This window comes from Thunnus albacares, chromosome 15 (genome assembly GCF_914725855.1).
Source record: "Thunnus albacares chromosome 15, fThuAlb1.1, whole genome shotgun sequence".
Lineage (NCBI taxonomy): Eukaryota > Metazoa > Chordata > Actinopteri > Scombriformes > Scombridae > Thunnus > Thunnus albacares.
The window spans coordinates 12,074,093-12,100,931 of NC_058120.1; the positions used below are offsets into that span (position 1 = coordinate 12,074,093).

Genomic DNA, 26,839 nt, shown 5'->3' on the forward strand with positions numbered 1-26,839 from the left:
TGATCAACTTTTATCTTGATGCAGAAAATGCTGGACTACTTGAAGGAAAAAAGAGATGTTGGATTTTTCAAAAGTTTATCTGGACTGATGATGTCTTGCAGGTAATGAAGCCAAATGTTAGTTTATTTCTCAACACAACATGAAAAATATAATGCTGAAATACTGAATATAAAAATGCAGGTTAACATTTTTCAATTTTTGTTCTATTCGTCATGTTTTGTTCATCTTTGCCAGTGTCCTGGATTTGAATGCTTTTGAGAGGCAAAACAAAGCAGAGGGTCTGGGGATGGTTACTGAAGAAGGATCAAGTAAGTGAGGAGAAAAAACAAGGAAAACTGTCCATCTGAGAGAAGTCTAGTTGTTCACTTGTTCTTTTGTGCACTAGAACTCTTGATCATGTTGATATAAGGATACAGAATATTTCTTACCTCAGTATAGTACAGACTTTATTATTTGCACTTGTATTACTGTAACGAAAGGGCAACATAGGTAAGACCTCAATGCTGAAAGTTCAGCAAAAACTTTACTAAGCTCCATGTTGCTAAAAGCTGAACCATAAACTGTTGCTATTATAGATCTGAATATCTTAAGATGAAATACATATTAAAAAAATCATAGTTTGCTTTCTGTAGCATAAAGACCATTTCCCACAGCAACACCAAAAGTTTTCAATCACTCAGTGTTACAGTACGTGGTCCAAACCATAGCAGTGGATTTGTTTACTCTTCCCCACATCAACTGTAAGTGATATCACCAAGCAAATGTTTAGGACTCTTATATGACATGTCTCATTCAGACTCATGCCTTCATTGCTCCTTAGTCAAGCTTGTAATCGGCCACAGGACACAACGTTCGCCATTAGCTTGACAAAACTCTCTTTTGCTCTTTAGTTGTTGTACGAACCCATCTCCATATCATGTATGTATCCTGTGCGTCATGTTGTATGTCATGATGTCTTAATATATTCATCATGCAGGTACACTTGTGCTACTGTATGTCCAAGTCCTGTCCAGATCTTGTCTACCAATTTAAAGCACTCACAGTCACAACCGCATCCACATCAAAATCCACTTTTTAATCAGAGGTCTCTATTTGATCCGATGGGTTGCATACAGTATATAAATATGTTTTTTATCATGCATATTCCAGCTCATTCTCACCTCATAAGCTCAGGCATAAGTGAAAGTGACTGTTAGTCTGTCTAACCTGTAGTCTAAATACCTGCCTAGCGAGCAGACTGTACTTTTAATACTTTATTTAACTGTAACCGCATGTCAGTGTCGCAAATCAATGTGAGTATGTTAAGATATATCTATAGCGCTATCATTCTCTCCTGTTTCTACTTCTTCTGATTGAATCTCAATGTCTTCTCCTTTGCTTATGTCTGCTTTTTTTTGTTTGTTTGTTTTCTTCTGATCATGTTTTTTATCACATCGGTTGCAGTCAACGTGAGTGAGCGGGGTAAATACATGGTTTAGATTCTACTCATTCTATGCAATGCTGACATCTTGATTGCTCTCCGTTCATCTCCTTTTCTTCCATTCCTCCTAATCCTTCTCCCTCCCCTCCCTGTCCTCCTTCTCCATTACCCTGAATGCAATATAACCACTTTATTTGTACCCTGGACTGAAGGAACACATGCATGCTTCTCTGACATCTGGATAGATTGTTCAGTCCGTGGTCAGGTGACCCAAACTGACTCAAATCTTCTTTTACAAGAAGTCAGTGCTTGTCATTTGTGTGGGACCTTTTATGTTCATTTTGATGACACTAACCAGCGTGTACTAAGACTCAAATCTCCCAAAGCTTTGTTTGTAAGAAACAACAAAGCTTTGCTGGTATTAAATAACAGAGCTCAGTGTTATTCCTATTATTAACCTTGTTTTAAGTTTTCGAGATGATGCACTATACCTGGTCTGTGTATAGTGCACATAATTTGATGCTGTTTGACAAGTGGACAGCAGCTTTATGAGGAAGTGAAAGCTATGTGAGCTGTAATGCCTGTACTAACATTAAAATGATGAGTCTCTGACCTTCTTATCATTGAAAGGGACAGTTAATCTTATTTCCTGTCCCCAGGTTCCAAGGTACTGCAGAATGATGAGTTCACTAAGGATCTATTTAGGTTTCTGCAGCTTCTCTGTGAGGGTCACAACAATGGTAGGTGGATGCTTTTCCATACACCAAAAATAAAGAAGAAGTCGCCTTGAGCTGAATGTCTCTAAACAACATAGTTTTAGAGGCGTGGTGATATGAATTATTCTTTTTCCTGATTGTATTATCTGTTTTAGATTTTCAGAACTTCCTAAGGACTCAGACAGGGAACACAACTACAGTCAACATCATCATTAGTACCGTGGATTATCTACTAAGACTCCAGGTGTGATATTGCTACAGAGAGATCCAGAAAAATATATGTCATATATTCATTCATGCTCTACTCTGTGCTAAATGTATTTATTTTTCCTCTATTAGGAATCCATTAGTGATTTCTACTGGTACTACTCTGGTAAGGATGTTATTGATGAGGCTGGTCAGAGGAACTTCTCCAAAGCACTGGCAGTGGCTAAGCAGGTCTTCAACTCTTTAACTGAGTATATACAGGTACAGTATCTGGACCACAACAAGAACTCATTCAAACCAAATTGAATATGTGCAAATAGGATATTTCTGATGCTGTGACTGTCTCTGCTTTCTCTTTATCTAACCTGTGCTGTTTGCATCAGGGTCCGTGTATTGGGAACCAGCAGAGTCTGGCTCACAGCAGGCTGTGGGATGCAGTGGTGGGCTTCCTGCATGTTTTTGCAAACATGCAGATGAAGTTATCCCAGGTAATTACTCTTTGTCTGCAATATAGCTCTGGTGTTGATATGTATTTGTCAAGTACTTTACCTAAGTTCACCTTTAAATTACTTGTACTTTACTTGAGTATAGGGCTGCAACTAATTATTATTTGTATTATTATCTATTAATCCGCTGATTATTTACATGATTAATCAATTAATCATTTGGTCAGTAAGACATCAGAAAATGGTGAGAAACGCACATCACAGCATCCTGTGTCCAAGGTAACATCCTTAAATGTCTTATTTTGTCCAACCACGTAGTACAAAATAAAAAATTTACAGGAATATAAGCTAAGCTTCTTAAATTTAGAGCCTTGAACCAGCAAATGTTTGGCATTTCTGCTAGAAAAATCACTTTTCGATCATAATCATGATTATCAAAATAGTTACAGATTAATTTTCTGTTGATAAATTAATTAATCGACCAATCATTACAGCTCTACTTCCATTTTACGTGACTGTCTACTTCTACTTCACTACATTTCAGAAGAAATATTGTACTTTTTACTCCACTACATTTATTTGACAGCTACAGTTACTGGTTACTTTGCAGATTAAGATTTAAGTTTATTTATAAAAAATATGATTATCTTATAAAGTATGATACAATATTATAGATAATAAAAATAAGATTCATTAAGATAAAATGCTGCTTATACATGAAGAAAATCAGTGATCATAATCCAATAACATAAACATACAGTAATGTACCCCAGTACACCACCACCACCCACTACGACCACAATAATAAACATGAAGTAAATTATCACCTTTCTGATAATGTCAACAAAAACTGAAAATGTATAAGCTTCATAAATATAGAATTTATGGCAGAGCTGTATTGGATTGCATTAGATTGCACAGGTGTACCTAATGAAGTGGCCGGTGAGTGTATATAATAATTAAAACTCTGAATAGGGCCATTCTGCATGATTTATACTTTTACTTTTGGTATTTAAGTACATTTTCTTAAAAATACTTATGTACTTTTACTCAAATAAAATTTGAAATGCTGGACTTAACTCGTAATGTATGTCTATATGGTGGTAGTAAAAGTAGCACTTTTACTAAGGTAAAGTCTGAATACTTCATCCAGCACTGGCATTTGTCTCTGTCCACCAGAGGCTCCTTTTAAATATCTCTTGCCACTAGAGGTCTCTCCAGGCTCAAGGATAACCTCAGGCTACTGCAGTACAATTACACATGTCATCTCACTCAGCTGTATGATATATGACTTCATCTATAATATTTCTTTCATGCCCAATAAGCCAGCCGTGGGATAAAATCCAACCACCTAACCTTATCTCATGGTCATCACAAAGGGCTCTGTCTGACAGTAGAAGCCGGGATGAAGGAGAGCACAGGTGGACGGGTTTAGCGAATGAAAATGTGCCTCATATTCATGGCATACTGAATACAGGCTCCGTAGAGACCCCAAATGAGTCAGGCTGACCTAGCCATCTGCTCTTGGACAGTAAAATAACATTAACCCTGGTGCTGATGGATGGATGTTACCTAGACGGGCCTTCTGGGCCTCAGCAGGGCCATTGTGGGTCCGCACAATCTGAGGTAGCCTTGATCTCACCAAATACAACTTAGACAGTATCCTTACAGGGAGGCCATCAGCAGTCTGTGTGATATAGTGTAGCGCGAGTCACAAGGTTTCCTTTTTCTGTCTTCATCTCCCTAACAGGACTCCAGTCAGATTGAATTATTGAAGGAGCTGCTGGACCTACAGAAGGACATGATCGTCATGATGCTGTCTCTTCTCGAAGGTTTACTTTTTGCTGACTCACTATATGAGCTGTACAGGCAGCATGAGTTTGCAAGGATATTGTTGCTTTTAGGACTTTCATTAAACATGTGTTTGCTCTGAATTTAATCAAATATTTACCACAGCAGCTTTATATAATCTGCATGGAGGCTGTTGCTTTTTACTTTGTGTATTGACACACTTCACTTTGGCTACTTTCTCTATCATTTCACAGGTAATGTTGTCAACGGTACCATTGGAAAACAAATGGTAGACACCTTGGTGGAATCTTCCAGCAATGTGGAGATGATCCTCAAATTCTTCGACATGTTCCTCAAGTTGAAGGACTTGACCACCTCGGACAGCTTCAAGGAGTACGACCCTGAGAGCAAAGGTGTTATCTCAAAGAAGGATTTCCAGAAGTCCATGGAGAACCAGAAGCAGTATTCCCAGTCTGAGATTGAGTTTCTTCTCTCCTGTGCCGAGGCCGATGAGAATGACATGTTCAACTACGAGCAGTTTGTGGAGAGATTTCATGAACCTGCCAAGGACATTGGCTTTAATGTAGCTGTGTTGCTAACCAATCTCTCAGAGCACATGCCTAATGACGCTCGCCTCTCGACGTTCCTCGACCTGGCTGAGAGTGTTCTTAGCTACTTTGAGCCTTATTTGGGTCGTATTGAGATCATGGGTGGAGCCAAGCGCATTGAAAGAGTGTACTTTGAAATCAGTGAGTCGAGTCGTACCCAGTGGGAAAAGCCTCAGGTCAAGGAATCCAAGCGGCAGTTCATCTTTGATGTGGTCAATGAAGGTGGCGAGAGCGAGAAGATGGAACTGTTTGTCAACTTCTGCGAGGACACCATCTTTGAGATGCAGCTAGCTTCTCAAATTTCAGAGCCGGACCCAGTGGAGCGTCCAGAGGAAGATGAAGATGACAAACAGAGTGTGGTGGAGAACCAGGAGGAGGAAGAGGAGGAGAGTGTGATGTTGGAGTCTTCATCAGCCTTCACACTCGCCTGCATCTCCATGAGAAAGAGCCTCGGCCACTTCCGCCAGCTGCTCACTCTCAAGAGCATGAGGCGGCAGTACAGAAAATTCAGGAAGATGAGTGTGAGGGAGATGGTGCGAGGCTTCTTCTCTTTCTTCTGGATGATCATCACAGGCCTCTTCCACTTTGTCTATAGCCTCATTTGGGGTTTCTTCCACATCTTGTGGACCACTATGTTTGGGGGTGGCCTCGTCGAAGGTGCCAAGAACATGAAGGTGACAGACATTTTGGGAAACATGCCTGATCCCACTCAGTTTGGGATCCATGGAGATGTGTTAGAGACAGAGAAGATGGAAGCGAATGAAGCATCAGCACTGGCAGAGATGGGGCAGATGGCTCAAGGGGAGGCAGCAGAGGCAGACCTGATGGCTGAGTTGCTCAACATACAGCCTAAGAAGGAAGGAAAGCACGGGACCGAGCCGGGTCTGGGGGATGTGTCGGAGGTGGTTGTTGGGGATGCTCCATCCATAGCCAGTGCTGTCAGGCAGAAGAAGGCACAGGTCAGTACTCATGTTAAATCAAATGGAGTAAGGATAGTTGTGCTATTAATCAGGTCTTAATGAATACTGAGATACTACAACAGTGATGTTTGCATTTTCACTTTCCCACACATTTTCACTTTCCCACACTTTTCATTTAGCAAGCTGTTGAAGTAATTGATCCTCAAAACAATAATCCATTTGTTCTAGTTGGCTGCAAAGAAGAAGGCTTCAAATGGAGACTACAAGTCCGATTCAGAAAAAGGAGAGTGAGTATCTTTATTTGTTCACTGTTCATTCTCAGTGGAATTGTAATTGATGTAATTCTTAAAACCCCTCTGTGTTGAGTTTTCATGTGATTACAGCATTTTTTTAAATTTTCCTAGACAGTCAGCTATCTAACAGGACTTTAGTTAGCTTCTGATGGGATGTGAATTGAGATCCAAGAATACACTCTGTATGTTTTTCTAAGCGTGCATATAAATCCCTCTAAGGGCCAAATCCACAAAATGATTGTGCAGCATTTGCGGACGCTAAACCTGTGTAAATGAGACAAAAAGATGTGTGTGTAATTCACAAAGCACCTGCAAAGGGTGAAAGGCACCACAAACTGCACTGCCAAGAAAATAGCGTCAAGGTGGACCTGTTCCATTTGCATGTGTATAAATTAGTTAATATTCATACATTTAGCCCCAAAATTGGCCCCTTTCTATGAAAATAAGCCTTGTTGCAAAAACAGTCTAATCCACAAAGACCAGCGCTAATTGCCACATGCAATAAGGGTGGAGTTATTAGCGTCTTCAGATAGTTGGTGTTAATAGCGCAAACACTCACTCCTCACTCACTCTCTCTCTCTCTCTCTCTCCAAATCTTAAAGTTTGTGAGGCATTGAATGACATTCAATTGATATTCATTGATATCAATGGTGAAATCTTCAGTTACACATTGGGGGGGATCAAGTGGGTATTGTGTGGTGGGCTTATCTCAGACCTTCATCTACTTAAAAATAAAAACGTCCTGGCAGCTCTGATGGAGCTCAGGATTCGTATGTAAGGGCTGCTTTATTACAAATGATTCCACCATATAAACCTGGAATCTGTGTAACAGCTGACCTGTGTAGTTGTGAACCAGAACACAGAACATTAATTACCGTCAGATCCTGACCGCTCCGGTGTTAATGAAGTTACTGCTGCTGTGCCGCTTTCGTAAATGCACACAGCCTCTTTCTCAGTGTGGAAATGCACTCATTGTTTCAGCTGCTGTGTGATTCTGCAGCCAGCTGTGACACACAGCAGCTGTGGGCAACAAACAGAACATCAGTTCTGATGTTTCTGTGAAATCCCGGATACATTCAGTTACACCTGAACAACATTATTGTAAGATTCAGACATTAATCTAACACATTTCAGACCTTCCTGAGTCACGTTAATAGTTGTATTTTGTCAAGTGACATTTCAGTAGATTATGTTAAAGATGCAAAATACTTGAAAGTTGGTTTGTGATTGTGGAGAGCTATTCGTGTGTGAACACTTCTGCTAATTGAAGATGTGCAATTTGAGGCTTTTGTGCTCTCTGCAGTTTTCATTATGGACCAATCTGTGTGCTTAAATGTGGAAAAAAGCCTGAAACACTAGAAACCGCTCCACTCACTCAAACAGACACAAAACAAGGGCAAATTGCACTCAGCTGCAAAACTTTGCACCGGCATATCATTAGCGCAAATTTTTTTGTGAATAGAACCTTAAAATGGGGCAGATTATGGGTGCAAATGATTAGCGGGTGCAATCCATTCTTTGTGGATTTGGGCCTAAGTGTATATGTTTGTATCTCTAAGTGCTTGTGTAGTTTATGTTTTCGTCATACGTGTACATGTAACCTTGCTGCAGTGCGTGTCAGTCTGTCACTAATAGAAAGTTTGCTGTTGCAGTTCAGATGACGGTGAGAAGAAGGACCATGACAAGTCCAAAGACGAAACCCCTCCAGAGCTGTCAGTGGAGGAGAAGAAAGCCCCGAAGAAGAGGCTCGGACAAAAGAAAGAACCACCAGAGGCCTTCATGGCCAGCTTCTTCGCTGGCTTGGAAATCTACCAGACTAAGATGCTGGTCAGATATTTCCCTCCTATGTACAGCTGTTTTTAAAACAAATTGTGAAAGTTGAGTTATATTTGCTAGAAATAACATATGACCTTATTTTTTTTCACAGAACTACCTGGCCAGAAACTTCTACAACCTCCGCTTCTTGGCACTTTTTGTCGCCTTCGCTATCAACTTTATTCTTCTCTTCTACAAAGTAAGCTCATCGCTAAGTTATCATGATATATACTGTACAGTAAAGGGGTAAAACACTGCTATTAATGTCTGCTTTTGATAAATACTCTTAAATATCTTGTTTTTCAGGTGACTGGTGATTACTCGGATGATGAAGACCCTTGGAACGGTCAAGGAAGAGCTGGGGAGGAGGAAGAGGAAGGTGCCCTTGAGTATTTCGTCCTGCAAGAAAGCACAGGTTACATGGCGCCAACGCTTCGCTGCCTGGCAATACTCCACACTATCATATCTTTCCTGTGTGTAGTGGGATACTACTACCTGAAGGTACAGTTACATCCACCGACAAATAAACGCAAGGGTACATTATGACTTAGATTTAGTATTTTTGGCAGGCGTGCCTCTTGTTAAAGTTGTTGTTATTGTTGTTATGTTATGTTATGTTATTCAAATCATTTTTTTTCCAAGCAGAAAAGATGTTCTTCATTGTTCTGTAATATTTCATCAATGGTTTTTAGCCTTTGACTACACAGCAAGTTGTTTCCTTTATTACACTGATGATGCAGCCAAATTCCCTGTGTGTCCAAGGTGCCTCTGGTAGTGTTCAAGCGTGAGAAGGAGATAGCAAGGAAGTTGGAGTTTGCAGGCCTCTACATCACAGAGCAGCCGTCTGATGATGACATCAAAGGACAGTGGGACAGACTGGTCATTAACACGCCGTAAGCCAACTACAGTTATTAAATTCTGAGTCATAATCTTTTATAGACAAAAGTTTAATCCTAATTTGTTTTTCCGCTCTTTTTGTCAGTTCTTTCCCCAACAACTACTGGGATAAATTTGTCAAACGCAAAGTAAGTGGCTTATGTTATTTTAGTCTAATCTGTTGTTCACTGAAACCATAAGCCAAAACTGATGATATTCACTGAATGTCAGCTACAGTGTCACCTTCTTCTCTGTTCCTGTTTTGCTGCTATTTGTAGGTGATCAAAAAGTACGGAGACCTGTATGGAGCGGAGAGGATAGCGGAGCTGCTGGGGTTGGACAAAAGTGCTCTGGATTTCAACCCTACGGAGGAAACTGTTGCCAAGGAGGCCTCACTGGTGTCATGGTGAGACATAAGACAGATAAGGAGCAGACAGACTGAAACAGCTTGGAGCAAAAATAGAGGTCGAAGGGAAAATATGAGCCCTCATATCAACCATTCTCTTTTGACAGGTTGAGCTCAATCGATACAAAGTACCATATCTGGAAAATGGGGGTGGTGTTTACGGACAATGTAAGTTTACTTTGGGATGATTAATAACGCTGATTGTGGTCTGATGGATGGCTGAGTTAATGATTTGATGGATGGACGGATGATTGGGTTTGACGGATGATGATTATGATAGGACAGATGGATTTTGATCAACTTCTCATTCTCTTTCTTAACCAGTCGTTCCTGTATCTAGTATGGTACACTACTATGTCCATTCTGGGCCACTACAACAACTTCTTCTTTGCCGCCCATCTGCTGGACATCGCCATGGGCTTCAAGACCCTCCGCACCATCCTGTCTTCTGTCACACATAATGGCAAACAGGTGAGCAGGAAGAGGATGCAGGTCTTGTTTCAAGCAGCAGGGGTCACTGCAGAGTTAGTGGTTGGGATTGGGTTGGGGTTGTAAACGCCGCCTCGGTACTCTGATCTGCAGCCACAAGCCAGTCTTATCACTGTTTCCATGCTCTCTGGTAGTCATTCTTGTTCTTGTCCCACTGATGGCATGTCTGAAATGAGTGCCAAGCCTCTTGTCAAATTTAAAGGCAAAGAAACAAAAAAAACTTCAATGGGATTCTTTAAGCAGCAAGATTAAAACTGCTTTAAGCATTTTTGACCACCAGGGTACAGAAACACAATTTCAGCGACCAAGCCCTTATATGCTATTGGCCTATAAAAGGCTTAGGTTATGCCTAACATATTAGCAAACTGTAACGTATTTACACATACAGCAGACACAAAGCAACATGGGCATCACAGTGGACTAATCCGACTCACCTTTTAACTTTAAACTGCTTTGGTCCACCAGTTCCTGTGAAAAATATCTGTCCCACTTTCTTCTTCAAGGATGCGTCATCTAATAAATATTGTATGTGTTGTGTCAATTCCGGTACCTTTGCATGTCTCCCTCGTGAAAAAATTGGGAGGAGATGCAAGTGAAAGAAACGAGGATGCATAAATGGGAATTTAGATGTGCCCAGTATCCTTTGACATTTAAGTTCAAAAGGCAAAATGCCTTCATTTAAATCCCACTTCTGACTGTGAGTTCTTGCAGGGATTCTCGTGTCAATTGTCTGGAGGCACAAATCAAAAGTTAATGTCACTACAATCTCCAAGGGTGGAAATACACTAAAATGGCGAGGCCTCCAGGAGTCGGCCAGGAATGATTGATCTGCTCGTGGGCAGATCAATCATACCATCAATCTTAATGCAGTTCACAGCTGCTTCCACTGTTATTGCTGTTTGGATTTATTAGTAAACCCATGTATAATCTGTATCAGTTTACATTAATTTATAATAAAAATACAACTGATCTGAGTGATTGGTTAGCACATTAAAGTTTCACAGAGAGCTCTTCCATCATATTCCTAGTGATAGATTGAATGATTTTAACAGAAAATGAATGCTTGCTGCGTTTGGTGAGTTTCTACCACAAGGAGGGAAAATAGACAGATGTTCCTAACCAGACTTTGCTGAGTGATGTCTGTGTTTCTCTGCAGCTGGTGTTGACGGTCGGCCTGCTGGCAGTTGTAGTCTATCTCTACACGGTGGTGGCCTTCAACTTTTTCAGGAAGTTCTACAACAAGAGTGAGGATGACGATGAGCCAGACATGAAGTGTGATGACATGATGACTGTAAGGATCAATCACACACCCCAGACTGACTCATACTGTGGCCTCTTTTCTCTCAATTTTAAGACATGTTTAGGCTAAATGTGGTTAAATTGCTTAAACTCATGCTCAACTTATATCCACAGTGCTACCTGTTCCACATGTACGTTGGGGTGAGAGCGGGAGGGGGCATTGGGGATGAGATCGAGGACCCAGCTGGTGACCCCTATGAGCTCTACCGTATACTTTTTGACATCACCTTCTTCTTCTTCGTCATCGTCATCCTCCTGGCCATCATCCAGGGTGAGTCCCGGTATTTAAATGATCACCTGATGACTTTTGAATGTTTTTTTTCCACCTCACGACTCCTTTTTAAGCTAACTTCAATGAAATTTACTGTATGAGTGTTTAAAATAATTTAATCACTGAATTTATCTAGAGTAATCTACCTGCTTTAAAGCCTCAGTAAATTACCACAAATATAAAGATGAAGACTCCTCTCAGCCTCCCCATCACAGTAGTGTGTACACATTACACTCTGTACTATATTTTTAGGAAGTGAGGGGTGTAAGATTGTGGCTGTATTGATTATATAGATACAGTATATACAATATTCTCACAGCAATTCCTTTGTGGTTGCAGGTTTGATCATTGATGCCTTTGGAGAGCTGAGAGACCAGCAGGAACAAGTCAAAGAGGACATGGAGGTGAGAGTAGATTTCATTGAAGGGGGGGGTTTAGGGAGAAGCAGGGGTGGATTTGGGATGTTGCTCTTATGCACTGAATTGTGCTGAAATCTACAAAAATACTGCAGATAAAATGCATTTCTTTTTTAAAATTTATTGTAGAAAGTCATTTTTAAATATGAAATGAAAATGCAGTCATATTACTATCATATTATATTATATGAATTAATTTAAACACAAAATGCTCTATGTATTGACCTAAACTGTGCATGCATATTTGACTAAGATCACCACAGAACAAAGCAAATACAAGAAAGAAATTGATCCTAATCATGCAGAAATTTGTCTTTAACTGCGTCTCAAGCCCAAGCCAACATAACCTTGATGACATCATCTGAGTTATTTTCTCAGACTTTAGAAAGCTCTCCAAAGAGCCACGAGAGAACTGTTCACGAGCTGAGTAACACTAACTGTGTCAGATAAATTTAGCTTTATGTGTAAAATTGGTGGAGTGCCCCTTTAAGAATAATGTGAAATATCCTCTTTATTGTATATAAAACAAAGGAGAGCAAGCGCTTTAATCATGTCTTTCCTTTTCTGTCCTCAGACCAAGTGTTTCATTTGTGGGATCGGTAATGACTACTTCGACACAACACCTCACGGCTTTGAGACTCACACCTTACAAGAGCACAATTTGGCCAACTACCTGTAAGTATCCCTCTTTTAAGCATTTAATATAATCTTTTTCCCCAACATGTATTGCATTTTCTCTGTAATTTAACCACATGATTGATGGCTTCAGCACATTACAACAGATTTAGGGCCAAAGTCACTAACAGCCCCAGTGATCCAGAACACTAGAGCCCTTCAGGTATTCTTTCCATCTGTCGCTCTGTTTCCCCTGCACTCCCTGCTTATCCAGTGTTTCTGTATAATGCCCGTGACAATAGCAAGTCTCAGTCCATTTGCGCTCACAGTCAGCAGGCCGGAGGATACGAGAGCGACCTCATTATGTTGCTTCATTACTGTTTAATGCCATGAACTTTATTGGAAAATAGGTTTATGATAGCGTGTTCTCATACAGTATTCATCATGATTTGGCATGCTGTGATGCCCACAGAGATGCGGCGGCCCATTGAATTTACACTTGGTTTTGGAAACAACAGGTGATTCGAAGATGAAGATGGGATGGTGTTACTTTGTCAAGACACTTGCGTCAGAAATTGTGAAGCCTCCTAGTAACACAGAATGTCACATTTCCTGTGAATACCGAGTTGTAGCCATGCAAAAGTCCCTCAGCAAACCCTTTCACCACTCTTGTTTTGTGTTTTAATTGTGATGAGATGTTTATGTAGGAAAATGTGAAAGCTTGTCATGTTTTTTTCTTTATTTTGGTGTGACATTTTTGTTTTGTCTCATTGGCCTGACCTTTTCTAAAGGTTCTTCCTGATGTACCTTATCAACAAGGATGAGACAGAGCACACTGGTCAGGTACAGTATAATTCTACACAAATGACCTTTCTCTGAGGAATCTTCAATCGATCGAAAACAATTAGACAATTATGATCATCTCACTGATAGAGATACTGTGGTGGTGTGTCTGTGCAGACAAGCTAACTGTCTGAAATTGCTACATAGAAATACTTGCCACTCTGTTGGTCTTATAAGAGGAGCAAAAAGACACAGTGCACAATGGTACAGAGGGATGTTTCCACAAAACCATCTTTTACCAAATTGCACACACAGCCGTGCAGAGAGTGGGCATCAGCCACTTTACTTTATAATAACTGTTATAATGACAATGCTGATGAGAATTGTAATTATAGCTGACTAAATCTCCAGCTTAAACTTTCACTTCCAACAGCTTTTTAAGAAAATTGTTATTATTTATGTTATAATTAAAATGTCGGCTTTTCTGATTTTGTATACATGTACAATACCAGTCAAAGTTTTACATACAGTATAACTTTATGTCCATAAGCTGAAGATCTGAAGATTATGAATAACACTTAGATGTCTACTTACACATCTTGTTTGTCTGCATTCAGGAATCATATGTGTGGAAGATGTACCAGGAGCGCTGCTGGGATTTCTTCCCAGCTGGAGACTGCTTCCGCAAACAGTACGAAGATCAGCTTGGATAGAGCAGATGCATCCTCTCTACCTCTATCCATACCAGGTGGGCTGCTGGAATACGTAGTCCTACACACAGCTGCTGGACTGAACACCACACAGTCATCCCACCAATGCTTTGGGATGACTTGAGGAGAGACAAGGCAAAACTACTTTTTTTATCTAAAAAACATAAACCCATGCCAGATGTACCTTTGTCACCGTTGGTACAGTGCCGGTCTATGAGGAAACAACCTGTAATTTGCCCAGACATTTTGGTTCTTTAGTTTTGGGACTGGTTTTTTGACAGCGTGTTGCCTTTTACTCCACATAACCCCAAATCATTGCACAATTTTGTTTTTCTTTTTTTCTTTTTGAGAAACACTGGGTTGTGTGGGGTTATGGGACAATGTGTCAGTCATATTATGCACAAGAACCCAACTTCAATATTTTGAGAATGTTGAACTTGAGACTTAATGCCAAAAGAAAAGTGGAGGAGTACAGTAGATTTACATAGTGCGCGAAATGTGATTTAAGAAGTCGTTGTTTTTTTTTTCAGATGTTGTAACCTTGCATATCAAGATGATGTTTTAGAATGAAGAGGCAAAAAGGTTTATTACGTAGGATTTTAAAAAAAAAGCCTATTTTTTTCATGAAGTGCCTTACAGTACTGTATCTACATTACAATGAAGCTATGCAAAACTTTTGTTTTTTTCTTTATTGTATGTAAGTACAGTAGATTTACTGGAGCAGTAACAAGTATCTGTCCAGATATGTAGTTTGTGGCTGAACTTTTTCATTTGAACATGGAAAAACAGCATTGGTTTGATTTAGTTATTTATTTATTTCTATTTTGTTTTTTGTTGGGTTTTATTTGCTGAATGCAGCATAACTGCAAATGTTCAAGGTACAAAGTGTATAAATGACACACCAGAATTTACTGAACACCTTCAAGCAAGAACAAAAATGAAATTGCTATTGTATGGCCATTTGTATGTAGTAGCTTTGCTGATCTGTGCATTTTCTTTTGATGGAAAAAAAAATAAAGAAATCAATGCCAGAAATGTTGATGTTTAAACTGTTCCTTTGGATCTGTAAACTCATATTTTATATTCTAGATACCTTTGCCAAAAATATGTATTTTTAGAACCGTTCTTCACCCTGTTCACTCATTTATTGTGAGACTGAGAGACAGTGAGTCATCTCAGTCCCACAATCAGAGATGCAACATCTGTCCCTGCGGCTGATCCAGATCTCAAAATAAGATGCCTACTGTGTGTATACAAACCTTTGGCTTTAGCTGTAAGTTAATTTAACTCATCCAAAACCTTAAATCTATATCATACTGTAAGTGTGACCATCTTGTAGCTTTAATTATGGTGTAATAATAAGCACTGGCTATGCACTCCTGGTTGGTCAGTAAGGTAGGATGAGGCCTCAGCAGGCCGTATGATGGAGTTTTAGCCCTGTTACCCATGGTGCCACCTGTCAGCTCACATCATGTCACCACACCTCAGGCACCATACAGTGCTGCAGCCTGCTGCTGCGAGCAGCTCTGTCTCAACTTCCCGCATGTTGACTGGCCTTTATTGTTCCAGCACACTGTGAGTGAATTGAATTTTTAAAATTAAAAAAAAGTTACTCATAAAAAGTGACTCATTTTCTTCCACAGTAATTGCAAGATTAAAAAAGCCACATTTGTCACTTATTGTTTTTTTTATAAGTTGTGACACAGTTTAGTAAATATTTAGTAAATATTGTTTTGAGTGCACTGTGTGAAGCAAATATCACACAAAACTCAGTGTAAAGTTTCAGACATTATATTCTATATATTATATATATATTATATATTCTATGCTATAATAAGCAAAGGAACTCCTGCATTATTGAGGATATTATGTGGCCATTACTGCAATGGGTGAAAATAATGTGTGAAATTGGTGATATAATCATTCTCAATAACTTGCCATAATGAAAGCTGTGGGAAGCCATTCTCAACATGAAATAGCAACAGTCAAGCCATCTGATAACCAGAGATATTATACCTATTAAATTATAGTAGTTGTTAAGTCTGGAGGCAGCAAAATGAGGCTAATTTTAATTTTACTCTCAAATGGCTTTTTGAGGGAATTTATGCTTATATGCCCATGTTTCAGCAAAAAATCAAATCATTTGACTTTTCTTGCTTTGAAAATCAGGTCAACATTATATTCTGTTTCCAACAAACCAAACAAGCCTAAAATATGTTAACATAATGCACAAATAGATAACACAATCTGGTTTATGTAATGTTCTTGTCCACAATTTTGCCCACTCATTATTTAGATATTAGCATGACTCAAACTATAAATACATTCTGCTCCATACAAGCACATTGACAGTAGCCTCATGGCTATATCTTTAAAGAACTAGTTTGATGTTTTGGGAAATGCTAATGCTGATATTTGCTTTCTTGTGGTGAGTTAGATGAAAATATGGGTGTCACTCTCATAGCTGTCAATCCACCAGTATCTGTAAAACCACTAATTTACATGTTGTACACATTGGCTGATTCATTATACCTTTGGACAGAGCCAGCTAGCTATTTCCCCCTGTGTCCAGTCTTTGTCCGTGCTATCTTAACTATCTGGCAGTAGCTTAATATTTAATTAGAGAGTGAGTGAGAGTGGTATCAATCTTCTAATCTAAAGTGTATTTCCCTAAATCATGAACTATTCCTTTAAAAGTAATGTGTTCAAATCAATCAAAACATGACAGGATAAAGACAACTAACTCCCTTGACACACATGTTAAAGTGCCTTTAACTCCATGATGTTACCTGTTTGTAGAATAAAAAGGACAAAGTAAGGAGGAGGGTCATTTAGCAGCTTGTTGACAAGGGGTCTTCAACCATAGACTGCACGGGCGTGTTCTCTAACTCAGGTCTGTGATAAAACAGGACATATGGCCTTAAGCCTTACAGTGGAATGACACAACCCAGGGGACATTTTACACCTCATTCCACTGTCCTTCTCAGGTGGAGGACCTGACAGTTTTTCATAGTTAATATGACAGTAAAACATCAGTAACACTAATGTTTCCGTCTGTTCTGTAACATCTGTGGTTTAAAATTACTATTAAATTGAACTTGGAGGACTGCTAATGAATGATATTGGCCCCCTATCTGTGTTGAACTCAGTATGCAATATTTTTTGTGTAACCTCACTACAAAGGTTAAATGATTTGTTTGCCATAATGTCTGACCCTTGTTCTTCTCTCTTCATTATCCCCACAAATAACCTATTGCTAATGTAATGCAGCTGAATGTATCTGGCTTGTCATCCCAGGCCCCACATGGTGCACGGCACTGTGGAGTGACAGATAGGTTGGAGAGAAAAAAAAGAGAGCAGCTTGAGTCGCAATCCGAGCTGTCACCTGCAGCTGGCAACCTGCAGAGAAAGCGCCAACTGTTGACAAGACACTGCATATGGTCCCGTTGATGCATCCTGTCAGTCTTTGAGGCTTTTATTCAACGTCAGTAATAATACTAACAAGATATGCGGAAGGAAGAAGACGAGGGGCAAATTGCATGAATTCCCTCTTCATTAAACAAGCTCTCTGATGGCCTTTACAGAATCATTAATGGATAATTAAATTCAATTGTGTCTTATAGATTTGTTGAACACAATGCTGCTTTCCATCAATGGATAGCTTTATCATCAACATTGATGATCTGCCTCTGACATTGTTATTGGTCATTTTCATTGTGGTTTCAATTAGTGCTTGACTTTTAATAAAATCTCAATAGAGCAGAGAGGGAAAAAGGTTGAGTGTAAAAGTTCTTGACCTTGGAAATAGTTTGGCAAAACTCAAAGTCCACTTGCTAATTTTTTCTGGAGTTTTAAACCGAATCACACATCAGCAGACAGTTTGCTCACCTGTCATGGAGATGGATGTTGGCTCAGTAGCTGTGATTTCACCCAAAGCTTTTTCTGTCGATCAGTTAATTGATGAATTAGCAATGTCTTACTTGAAAGCTCCAGCAAAAAGTAGTAAACTGACCTTGTGTTGGAATTAGTCTGAAGTGATGAAAACTGAATGATATGCAATCAGTAGATGTGAATTTCAAGATTGATCATTTAGAGGTTATGCTATCAAAGAGCCAGACAAACATTATCAGACAAACACCTCTGACAGACAATTTACTACATCTTCACATAGGTTGTGGGGCCCATGCCCTAATGTTGTTTTTTATTCAAGTAACCTCTTAAAACAATAAGATAGAGGTTACTGCTTATTTAGGAGATTCCCTTTAAAAAATCCTTAAATTTGACTTCTGACCTCTAAGGGGTTCCACAAGGGTTAATTCTAGGACCTCTTTTTAATTTCAACATGCTCCCGCTTGGCGATATTATAAAGAAACATATGTGGCTGATACATAGCTGTATATTTCTCTGTCTTCTAATGATCTTTGTCTTATAAGCAAGCTGGTTGCCTTATATTTAGAACAAAAGCTACCTAAAAATAGTTATAAATGAGTGTTATGAAAGTTGTGACCCTTGACAAACACTGTGAAAATCTGTGCAGAGCCTGAAACAGCAACACATAGCTGATATTTTCTTTTAAAAATGCTTAGCATTTCTACACCAAACAGAGAAAACACTTTTGCCTAAATTAAAGTAAAACTGATGTGTGGCTGTGTGTGTGTGAATGCAGTAAGCACTCTCCATGCTAACCCTCTGTCTCTGTTCCCACACTGCAGTACTGGCATCCACAGCTTTGACAGATGTGTTCCTCCCTGAAGCATACTCTACATCAATAGAGTTTGTACGTGGTATTGAGTGTGTGTGTGTGTGTGTGTGTGTGTGTGTGTGTGTGTGTCTGTGTGTGTGTGTGTGTGTGTGTGTGTGTGTGTGACAGAGGGGGATGCTGAGCAAGACGGATGGAGATTGAGAATAAAGGCAAGAAGTAAGCTGTCACTGTGTGAATTAAAAGTCACCAGCAGGTATAAAAGACAAAGAGTTCAAGGATCAAACCCTTTCAAGTTTTTATGTCATGGCCTCTTTTTTATCCTTACAGACTGTAAATTGTGATGCCTGTCAGTGAACTGGAACCTAATTGATCTGCATTGCAGCCTTAAGGAAGTTTAAATAAGAAGTCAGGGAGATTGGGATAAATCGTTATATCTATCGGTGTCACTGACCCTTATGGGAGCTTTAGGCAAGGGTGCTGAAAAAAAGGGGGCCAAAGGGTCATTAGCCCCCCACTTTACCCTCCTCCCACATTCTTTTAAAAGTCGCGGATCACTGTATCCCCGCAAATGCCTCTATATTGCTACACTTATGATCAAAAGATGTTTCAATCATTCCTGTCCACTCCAAGACTTTAGATAAAATAAAGCAGGCAAGCATAAAATGGGAAGAATATTTCCTAAGTGAAATGTTTTTTAATTGGACGCTTACATCCATAGGCAAAACCTATTCGGCACACGCAGGCAACCAGCAAGTCAACACACACCTTTTGACAGTTAGTGAATTTCTACTTGTCCATGTGAAAGTTCACATGAATTGGTTAATTCATGATATCGCATTGAAATGACGGGTCCAACGCATTTCCTTTTTGAGCAAAGGCAATCAAGATGCTCCCAAAGTTTATTTAGGCTATTGCAGGCTATGAATGACATTTCATCATGACATCAACAGCATGTCATTTTGATAATTTGCGATGGTGAGGCAGTAGGAAAGTAATGTTTTCTTCTGATCTATTGTTAAATATGGATTTGGGACGTGGCTGTTTACAATACAAGGACGACATTAACATTCCTATTGCCTGCTTGCTGTTACTCAGCCACAAAAGTGTAAATGACTTGTAGTTTTGGGTAATTGAACAAAAAAGCACTAATTGAACACAAGCACTAGTTAGCTGCACACACACAAACACACACACACACACACTTACTTTTTGTCCCCTGCACTTCTGAAATGAATCCAGCACTATGGCTTGAGGCCTGATGTGTGACCTTTATTATGTGAGGACCACAATTCCTTTCACATAGCCCATTTGAATGACACTTCAACCATCATCTTTTGTATCTGCAACATCTAAGGCTTTTCTCTAGCTGTGAAACAATTGGATTGATACATATGGGTTGTCAAAACTTACAAAGTCTGAGGGCCCAAAACACAGTTCCTGAAGTTTCTTCTGTTCTTTTTTCAAGGACATACATGCTGGACTGAGGTACTTTGAAGAGTGCTTTGCTTGAGAAAGCAGGGGTGGGATATCCTTCAGTCGCTATTGTTTCAAGAGAGAAAAGAGCTTCTTCTGTCCTTTTTCTCCTGTTAAATTCATCTTATGAGACAGATTCAGACCTCCTACAAGAACTATGTCTGTGTTTTATGTGTCTGCACATCAGTTTGAATGAAAGAGTGTACTGCCAAAACAATGTTCTACATGAAAATGAAACCACAAACTTCTTGTACTGAAATCCTGACAGATTAAACAATCCATTTATATTTCCAGCACCAAACAAGTACCAGGACATCACCTCTGGTTTAATGGACTGTCTTGTCCTTGAATTTCTGCAGGTTGTTGTCCAGGGGATCTGTTACATGTCCAAGGTCAGACAGAGGCACTGGAGCCTGTGGCTGTTGAGTAACTGAATGCTGCAGGGCCAGCAGTGCAGACGGACAGTGATGTGAGGTGAACCGTGCTGAGCGGGGGTTCAAGTGAGCTGAACAGGCTGCTTCGCACTCCACGGGTGTTCTATTGCGCTGATATGGCAGGGGACAAGTGAAGTGCGGATCCAGCTCTGACACCAGGCCAAACATACCTGGAGAGGACAACTGAGAAATGAGAGGACCATGCAAATTAGGATTATTCAGGCTTGTATACTATGTATGTGTACGCATAAACATTTAATTCGAGAATGTATTTATCAACTGGAAGATCTGTATTGTAGTCCTTAAAGGAATACTTTTGCATTTTGGGAAATACACATATTTATTTTCTTTCTCAAAGTTAGATGAAAGGATTAATACCACTCTTGTTCGTCATTATTAAATCAGAAGTTACTAGCAGCCAGTTACAGTAGCTTAGCTTTGCATAAAGACTGGAAATAGCCTGGCTCAAGCGGGTAGCTCCGGGTCTGGAAAGTGAAGCAAATGCAGAAGTGCCTTAAACCTGCATTCTCTTTAATGGCAGCATGGGGCGACTCCACTGGCTTCAAAACGAAGTGCGATTGTATGAAAGTCTATGAGAAAATGACCCTACTTCTCACTTGATTTATTACCTCAGTAAACACTTTCCCAATGAGTTTATGATCTCAGTCATTAGTTTCAAGTCTTCTTCAATAGATCATAATGTTAATTTTGTAAATTATGGGCCCATTTAGACTAAAATGGACGATAAAGAAGGGTATACTCTAGGGCGTGGCTATGTTGTGATTGACAAGTTGCTACCACAGCGACAACTTTGGTTAGGTAACATAACCATGGCATAACCCCAGATTCACAGAGTACAGGCGTAGCCTGAGCCGTCACTGTTTCAGTGTGTTTTCAGTTCATGGAAGTTAATCATAACATTTTAGTCACCTAAAAAAGTCTTGTTCAGCATTTGGTAGTAATAAAAAGTACTAGTTGGATGTTTCGTTTTTCGGGTAAGTACATTTTGTTTTAACGGTTTTAAGCCTGTTTTTCACTAGCGAAAATTAGTATTAGCATTAGCATTAGCATTATCAACCATAGACTGTAAATGCACCGTTCTAACCAAGCTAGCAACAAGCAGCTAGTGTTAGGGTCAGCTCCACCCTCTCATCCAAATATGGTCACTTCTGGCTCCAAAAATCCAAGATGGCAAAAGTCAAAATGCAAACTCAAGGCTTCAAAATGGGAGTCCACAAACCAATGGGTGACGTCATGGTGACTATGTCCATCACTTTTTTTAGGCTATGGTCTGGTCCTGTCAGAATGTAAAAAAACCCCACCTACTAGCACCTCTAAATCTAATTACTATATTGTCTGCTTGTTTAACTCCTACAAAAACTAAAAGCATCAAGTTGTGGTTTTGGGTGTAGCCTACAGTTTGCCAGTTTGCCTTCTTTGTGCTAAGCTAAGCTAACTGGCAGCTATGTTATATCTCATTTGCTTAGCCTGTACAAAAAATGAAGTGTGAAAAAGTCAAACTAGGGTTTTACAGGGGGTTTCCAGTCTTTATGCAAAGCTAAGGTAACCAGCTGCAGGTTGTAGCTTCATATTTAACAAACAGATATGAGAGTGGTATCCATCCTCTACTCTAACTCTCTCTCTCTCTGTTTCCCAAAATGTTGATTCCTTTATACCTTTAAAAGACATTTATACTCTAGAATCCTGATCCTGATCTTGCATATGTTTTCACGCCACAAACCCCAAGATATGATCCAAAGATAGGTCGGCTTAAACCTGCAGATAAAAAAAACATGTCCAGGATAACATCATTTTAACTGTAATCTCATTTTACACCACAGACAAGCTCTGCAACTATGGTAACCACAAAGTTAAAAGTTTGGATGCTATTAGTGCACTAAGCCAATATGGCAATGTTGTATCTTCTGCCTGGCACAGTAACAAATGGATGGCTCTAATCAACGTAATCGTGGGGGAGAATGAAGGAGATGAGAATAAACATGTACAGTAATGAGCCATTTGTTTCCAATCACTAGGGTGTCAAAGAGCCGCAAGCTTACTGAAGACAGTTTTTCAAAGCAGGATGCAACATAGATGGGGATAATTACAGCACCATCACACCTTGTGATTTACACTCACTGAATGGCATTGAAAAACTGGAGAGAAAATTTGCAATAGCACTCAGCATAAGCAGAAACAGATGATTGATGATGACAATGAAGACAGTGATTGTATAATTTAATCTAGAATAGCTCCTCCTGTCTATGAATAATACATGCTTTTATCAACACAGAGAATGAATGGGGTTGACACTGATGCTGACTAATGCGAGTCAAGGAAGGACACAGAGGTAAGTCTCTCAAAAGCTTTTCAAGATCTCCCTCCATTCTACTGAGCAGTTTTGGATTTCCACTTCACGGCCCATTTACTCTTCCTTGGATGGTAGCCAGAATCAGCTTTTGTCATTTGGAGCATCAGAGCAGGGTGTATTGGATAAGAGAAATAGTAGTCCCAGTGGACCTTCTGTCATAGGCAGTAGGCCTGTGCATAGCAGTGGATAAAAGTGTCTGCACCTTTAGCTGCTTGTTCTTATAATGGTGGTACAGTTCACAGAGAGCACAGAAAGTTTGGTATTCGTGGACTAAGCATGTGGCTGTTCCACATATTTGTATGCACCCATAATTTAGTTTCTTAAAAGAGTATAAACTCTTTTATAGATTTGAAACATGGACATCTGCAAAAATGATTTTGTAAAGGATTTGCAGTTGCTTGACCACCTGGGGCGAGACTGGTGAGTGATGTTTGAAAAGTGGTTGCTGAAGATCAAAAAGCTTGTATCAGCTGAAGCTGGCAACCTGGACAGGGAGCAGAGCAGCTATAGTGCATAGCACAGGCAGCCCTCTATATCTCTTGATTGCCCTGAGGTTAATATAGAGGCGTGCAATTATGTAATTTTGCTCTAGACAACACTGAAAAGGCAAAACAGATACAATAATGTCATTTGATCGTGTGTGAAAGCCTCAAGTATGTTCCACAGGTAATTTCCGCATGACACAAGCTTATAAAGGCAATTTACTGTTGTTTTTCACTCAGCAGTAATACATTTTGTGCCCCCGGACTTGGCTGTTAGCTTAGACAGCTTTAAGTTATTGTGCACATAAAAACAATGCAGGCAGTTAGAGTCCAAAGCCAGTATTAGTGTTTTGTTGTTATCTGAAATGGGTTTCATGTTGCCACACTTATCCTTCACTGAGATAAATGAAACAATAAGTTATTGATTTAAGATACAATTCTATTGTTTCATCCTCCTTGTGAATCTTTTAATTCTGTTATTTTTGACTGCAGATGAAACATTAGGATCGTGATACAACAGCAACCATGAGGCTGCAATCATTTTTAGAGATGGGACTCGTGATGGCCACTACATCTCTGCCGTTGATAAATGACGAGCAGTGATTTAGCTTGTAATAACTGCTATTCTGGGACTGACGCTGCTGCATCTGATTTTGACCTCCCCTGTCCTCGACTGGTACATGCGGGGTGACAGGGAGACAAGGGTGACCCATAAGAGTCCTTTCATCCAAAATGGTTGGAAACAAACGGCTGGCCAGCTCTGACCTCTATCACTCATGTTTTTTGCTCACACATCCATCCTGTAGCTGCAGCATGTCTCACACTTGAAATACAACCACCAGTCCCCTGAGATCAGAGATGCTGTGTGTGTACGTGTGTGTATTAGACTATGTGCAAGTGTTGGTGGCAGTGTGTAAATGTAGTCATGGAAAGTTTGCTTCCAACTACATCTAAAGAAGCCTGACAAAGCTTTCTACACTTGTAAGCTTGCAACACCATGCAAGACCTTCAGAAGCACAACTTGTGTAAGTCATCCAAAGTGGTTACCTTGGCTTTTATTCTCTTGTCACTCAACTCCGGAGCTTCAACCAATTAGCACACAGCACCACAGGAAAGTGAATCTCATTAATAAACCATGGCACATTATTTAGGATGGAAATTAAAGATTCATGCTCGATACTCCTAAAAAGACAAGTACGGCACTTCAAACCATCAAAGTGCACTTTATGAATTAGCCTTGGTTCATCTTTCGGGAATATCCTGAAACTTTTGAGGTGATGTCACTTTTAATATTTACTCAATGGCCCAGCTGTATGAGGCCATGCTTCTGACAGCCAATGCATCAGGAGTTCTCAGCAGTTGGGAAGGCCATCTGTGTTTATTTTCCATTAAGTGTGGCTCTCTCATCTCTCGTCTCTCATCTCTCTCTTCATCAAGCATACACTTTACGTTGTATGTATCCATGAATTATTCAGGGGTATTGAAATGGGCTGATCTCACTGTAGGACAACAAGTGACCCCATACACTGTACTGTACTCACTGATTTATATTTGCAAGCATGCCAACACAGATTCACCTCAAGCAACAGTGCTTCTGATGCATGCTCAAATAATCTTAGTATGACACAAACTGCTAAAGCTGACACAATATGGAAAGCATGTCTCTAGGCAAAACACAGCATGGTTTGCCCCAAATTGGGAATACAGAGGAGCTTGTGTGATTTAATGCCAAATTCATGGGATAGGCTGTGTATGTGAGAGCAAGTAATTTGCTGGTGTGTGGTGGGATACTAAATTGTCTGCGCTGAGGATGAGGGACCACATGATGTGCACTGGCTGTACGCCCAAAATAAACACCTTATTGGAGAGTTGGGGTGGTGCTGGGTAAATGGCCCGCAGGCATCGGCCCGCTGAGGAGTCCTGACAGACATCTCACCCAATTAGCATTCGGCACCTTGCCTACCGCTTTGGGCAACAAACACCATTTTAATGTAGCGCAATTTTCATCAAGAACAAGCAGGATGACTCTTGCCGGTGCTAAGTATAGAAGGAAGTTCAGCAAGTCCCAGCATGCCCTCAACACACACGCACACACACACACACACAAACACATGCACATTTTAGAGATATTTCAGTTAAGTCTCATTAACAGTCTGTACATTTGCATTCACAAACACCTTTGTATTTTTCCACAAATGAAATGAAAACATGAAATTACCTCACAAGATCACAGGCACCAAATGGCATCAGCAGTGGTATAATGGAATAAAATAACTGATAATATTCAGAACTGATTACATAAAGTCTCATTCAAGACAACCTGAAAGAGTCTGTAGATGCATGAGGCTCAATGAGCTTTGAACAGGCCTGTACAACAGTGTCAATGACAGGTCCCATCCACCTTCTCACAGTTAAACATCTTCTGAAGGCTGTGAAAAGACTCTTTTGTCAACCTTCCACTTCTCCCATTCACAGGAGGAGGTAGTCTGAATGAACTCACTGTATTGCAGTGATGGAGTAAAAATATTATATGGTGGCCATGTAAGACAAAAACATCTGTTAACAACTGTACCTGTGTATACATGAAGAATTCAACTAAAGTTGATAATGTCAATTATGCTCATGGGCACATGATCTAAGCTGGTTCTGCATGTTTATGTCTTAAACTGGACAATGTACACTTTATATTCTTCCTGCAAACATCCAAAGCATACAGTTTTTAGGTTGGTCTCCATCCAGGCAGCTACTGGTTTCAGTCTGTGCACAGTGTAAACAAAACTCTTCATTACTGGTGCATTCAAGGAACATCCAGTGCCCAGCAGGTTGTATTCACAAGCTGCTGTCAGAAAATCAGACACAAATACAAATTCAGTAACACAAACTGCTCATTTAGAAAAGGATAATAACACCTTGGTAGTTTCTGGTATTAATAAGATGATGTTGGATCCAATGTTAAAATGTCCTTGAATGTACCAATAATAGAGTTGCACTGCATTACCATGAGATTAAATTTTAACTTTCACAAAGAAAAGCCTGCTTATGGATTTCTGTTATGAATCACCTGTCTAATTGTTTTAAGTCTCAAGTTAATGTAATAACTCATATTCTGGAAAAAGCTCAGTGGTCAGGTATAATACGCAATTTGTAGGTAAATGGATAAAACATGGAAACCACTGGTTAGTGGTTTAGTCTGAAGGACAGCATCCAAGGTCGTTGGAAGCTACTGCATGTCGCTCATGGTCAGATCACATGGAAATTCTTCACATGTCTGTGTAATGAAACTGGGCAAGGGAGTG

The 26,839-nt window shown here is 39.8% G+C and overlaps 2 protein-coding genes across 6 annotated transcripts in view; both read left to right on the top strand.

Moving 5' to 3' along the window:
* The window catches only part of LOC122998356 (ryanodine receptor 3-like), a 112,733-nt gene extending 97,615 nt beyond the window's left edge, over positions 1–15,118 (top strand). For all 4 annotated transcript variants that reach the window (XM_044375207.1, XM_044375208.1, XM_044375209.1 and 1 more), the window contains 24 exons: positions 25–101; positions 235–308; positions 1,444–1,461; positions 2,080–2,160; positions 2,292–2,380; positions 2,476–2,604; positions 2,727–2,831; positions 4,540–4,621; positions 4,835–6,147; positions 6,337–6,395; positions 8,054–8,228; positions 8,329–8,415; positions 8,523–8,717; positions 8,979–9,109; positions 9,199–9,241; positions 9,371–9,498; positions 9,606–9,666; positions 9,823–9,969; positions 11,144–11,278; positions 11,401–11,557; positions 11,897–11,961; positions 12,548–12,648; positions 13,380–13,431; positions 13,989–15,118. In XM_044375207.1, coding sequence (XP_044231142.1) covers positions 25–101; positions 235–308; positions 1,444–1,461; positions 2,080–2,160; positions 2,292–2,380; positions 2,476–2,604; positions 2,727–2,831; positions 4,540–4,621; positions 4,835–6,147; positions 6,337–6,395; positions 8,054–8,228; positions 8,329–8,415; positions 8,523–8,717; positions 8,979–9,109; positions 9,199–9,241; positions 9,371–9,498; positions 9,606–9,666; positions 9,823–9,969; positions 11,144–11,278; positions 11,401–11,557; positions 11,897–11,961; positions 12,548–12,648; positions 13,380–13,431; positions 13,989–14,084 — 3,600 coding nt within the window. In that variant the 3' untranslated portion in view covers positions 14,085–15,118. The remainder of the gene's footprint in view (positions 1–24; positions 102–234; positions 309–1,443; positions 1,462–2,079; positions 2,161–2,291; positions 2,381–2,475; positions 2,605–2,726; positions 2,832–4,539; positions 4,622–4,834; positions 6,148–6,336; positions 6,396–8,053; positions 8,229–8,328; positions 8,416–8,522; positions 8,718–8,978; positions 9,110–9,198; positions 9,242–9,370; positions 9,499–9,605; positions 9,667–9,822; positions 9,970–11,143; positions 11,279–11,400; positions 11,558–11,896; positions 11,962–12,547; positions 12,649–13,379; positions 13,432–13,988) is intronic.
* A 6,458-nt stretch (positions 15,119–21,576) lies between these two features.
* The window catches only part of chrm5a (cholinergic receptor, muscarinic 5a), a 30,582-nt gene continuing 25,319 nt past the window's right edge, over positions 21,577–26,839 (top strand). The window contains exons 1-2 of one of the 2 annotated variants that reach the window (XR_006407350.1): positions 21,577–21,685; positions 22,984–23,040. The gene's annotated coding sequence lies outside the window, so the exon portion shown is untranslated. The remainder of the gene's footprint in view (positions 21,686–22,983; positions 23,041–26,839) is intronic. The other variant, XM_044374743.1, reaches the window with a different exon arrangement.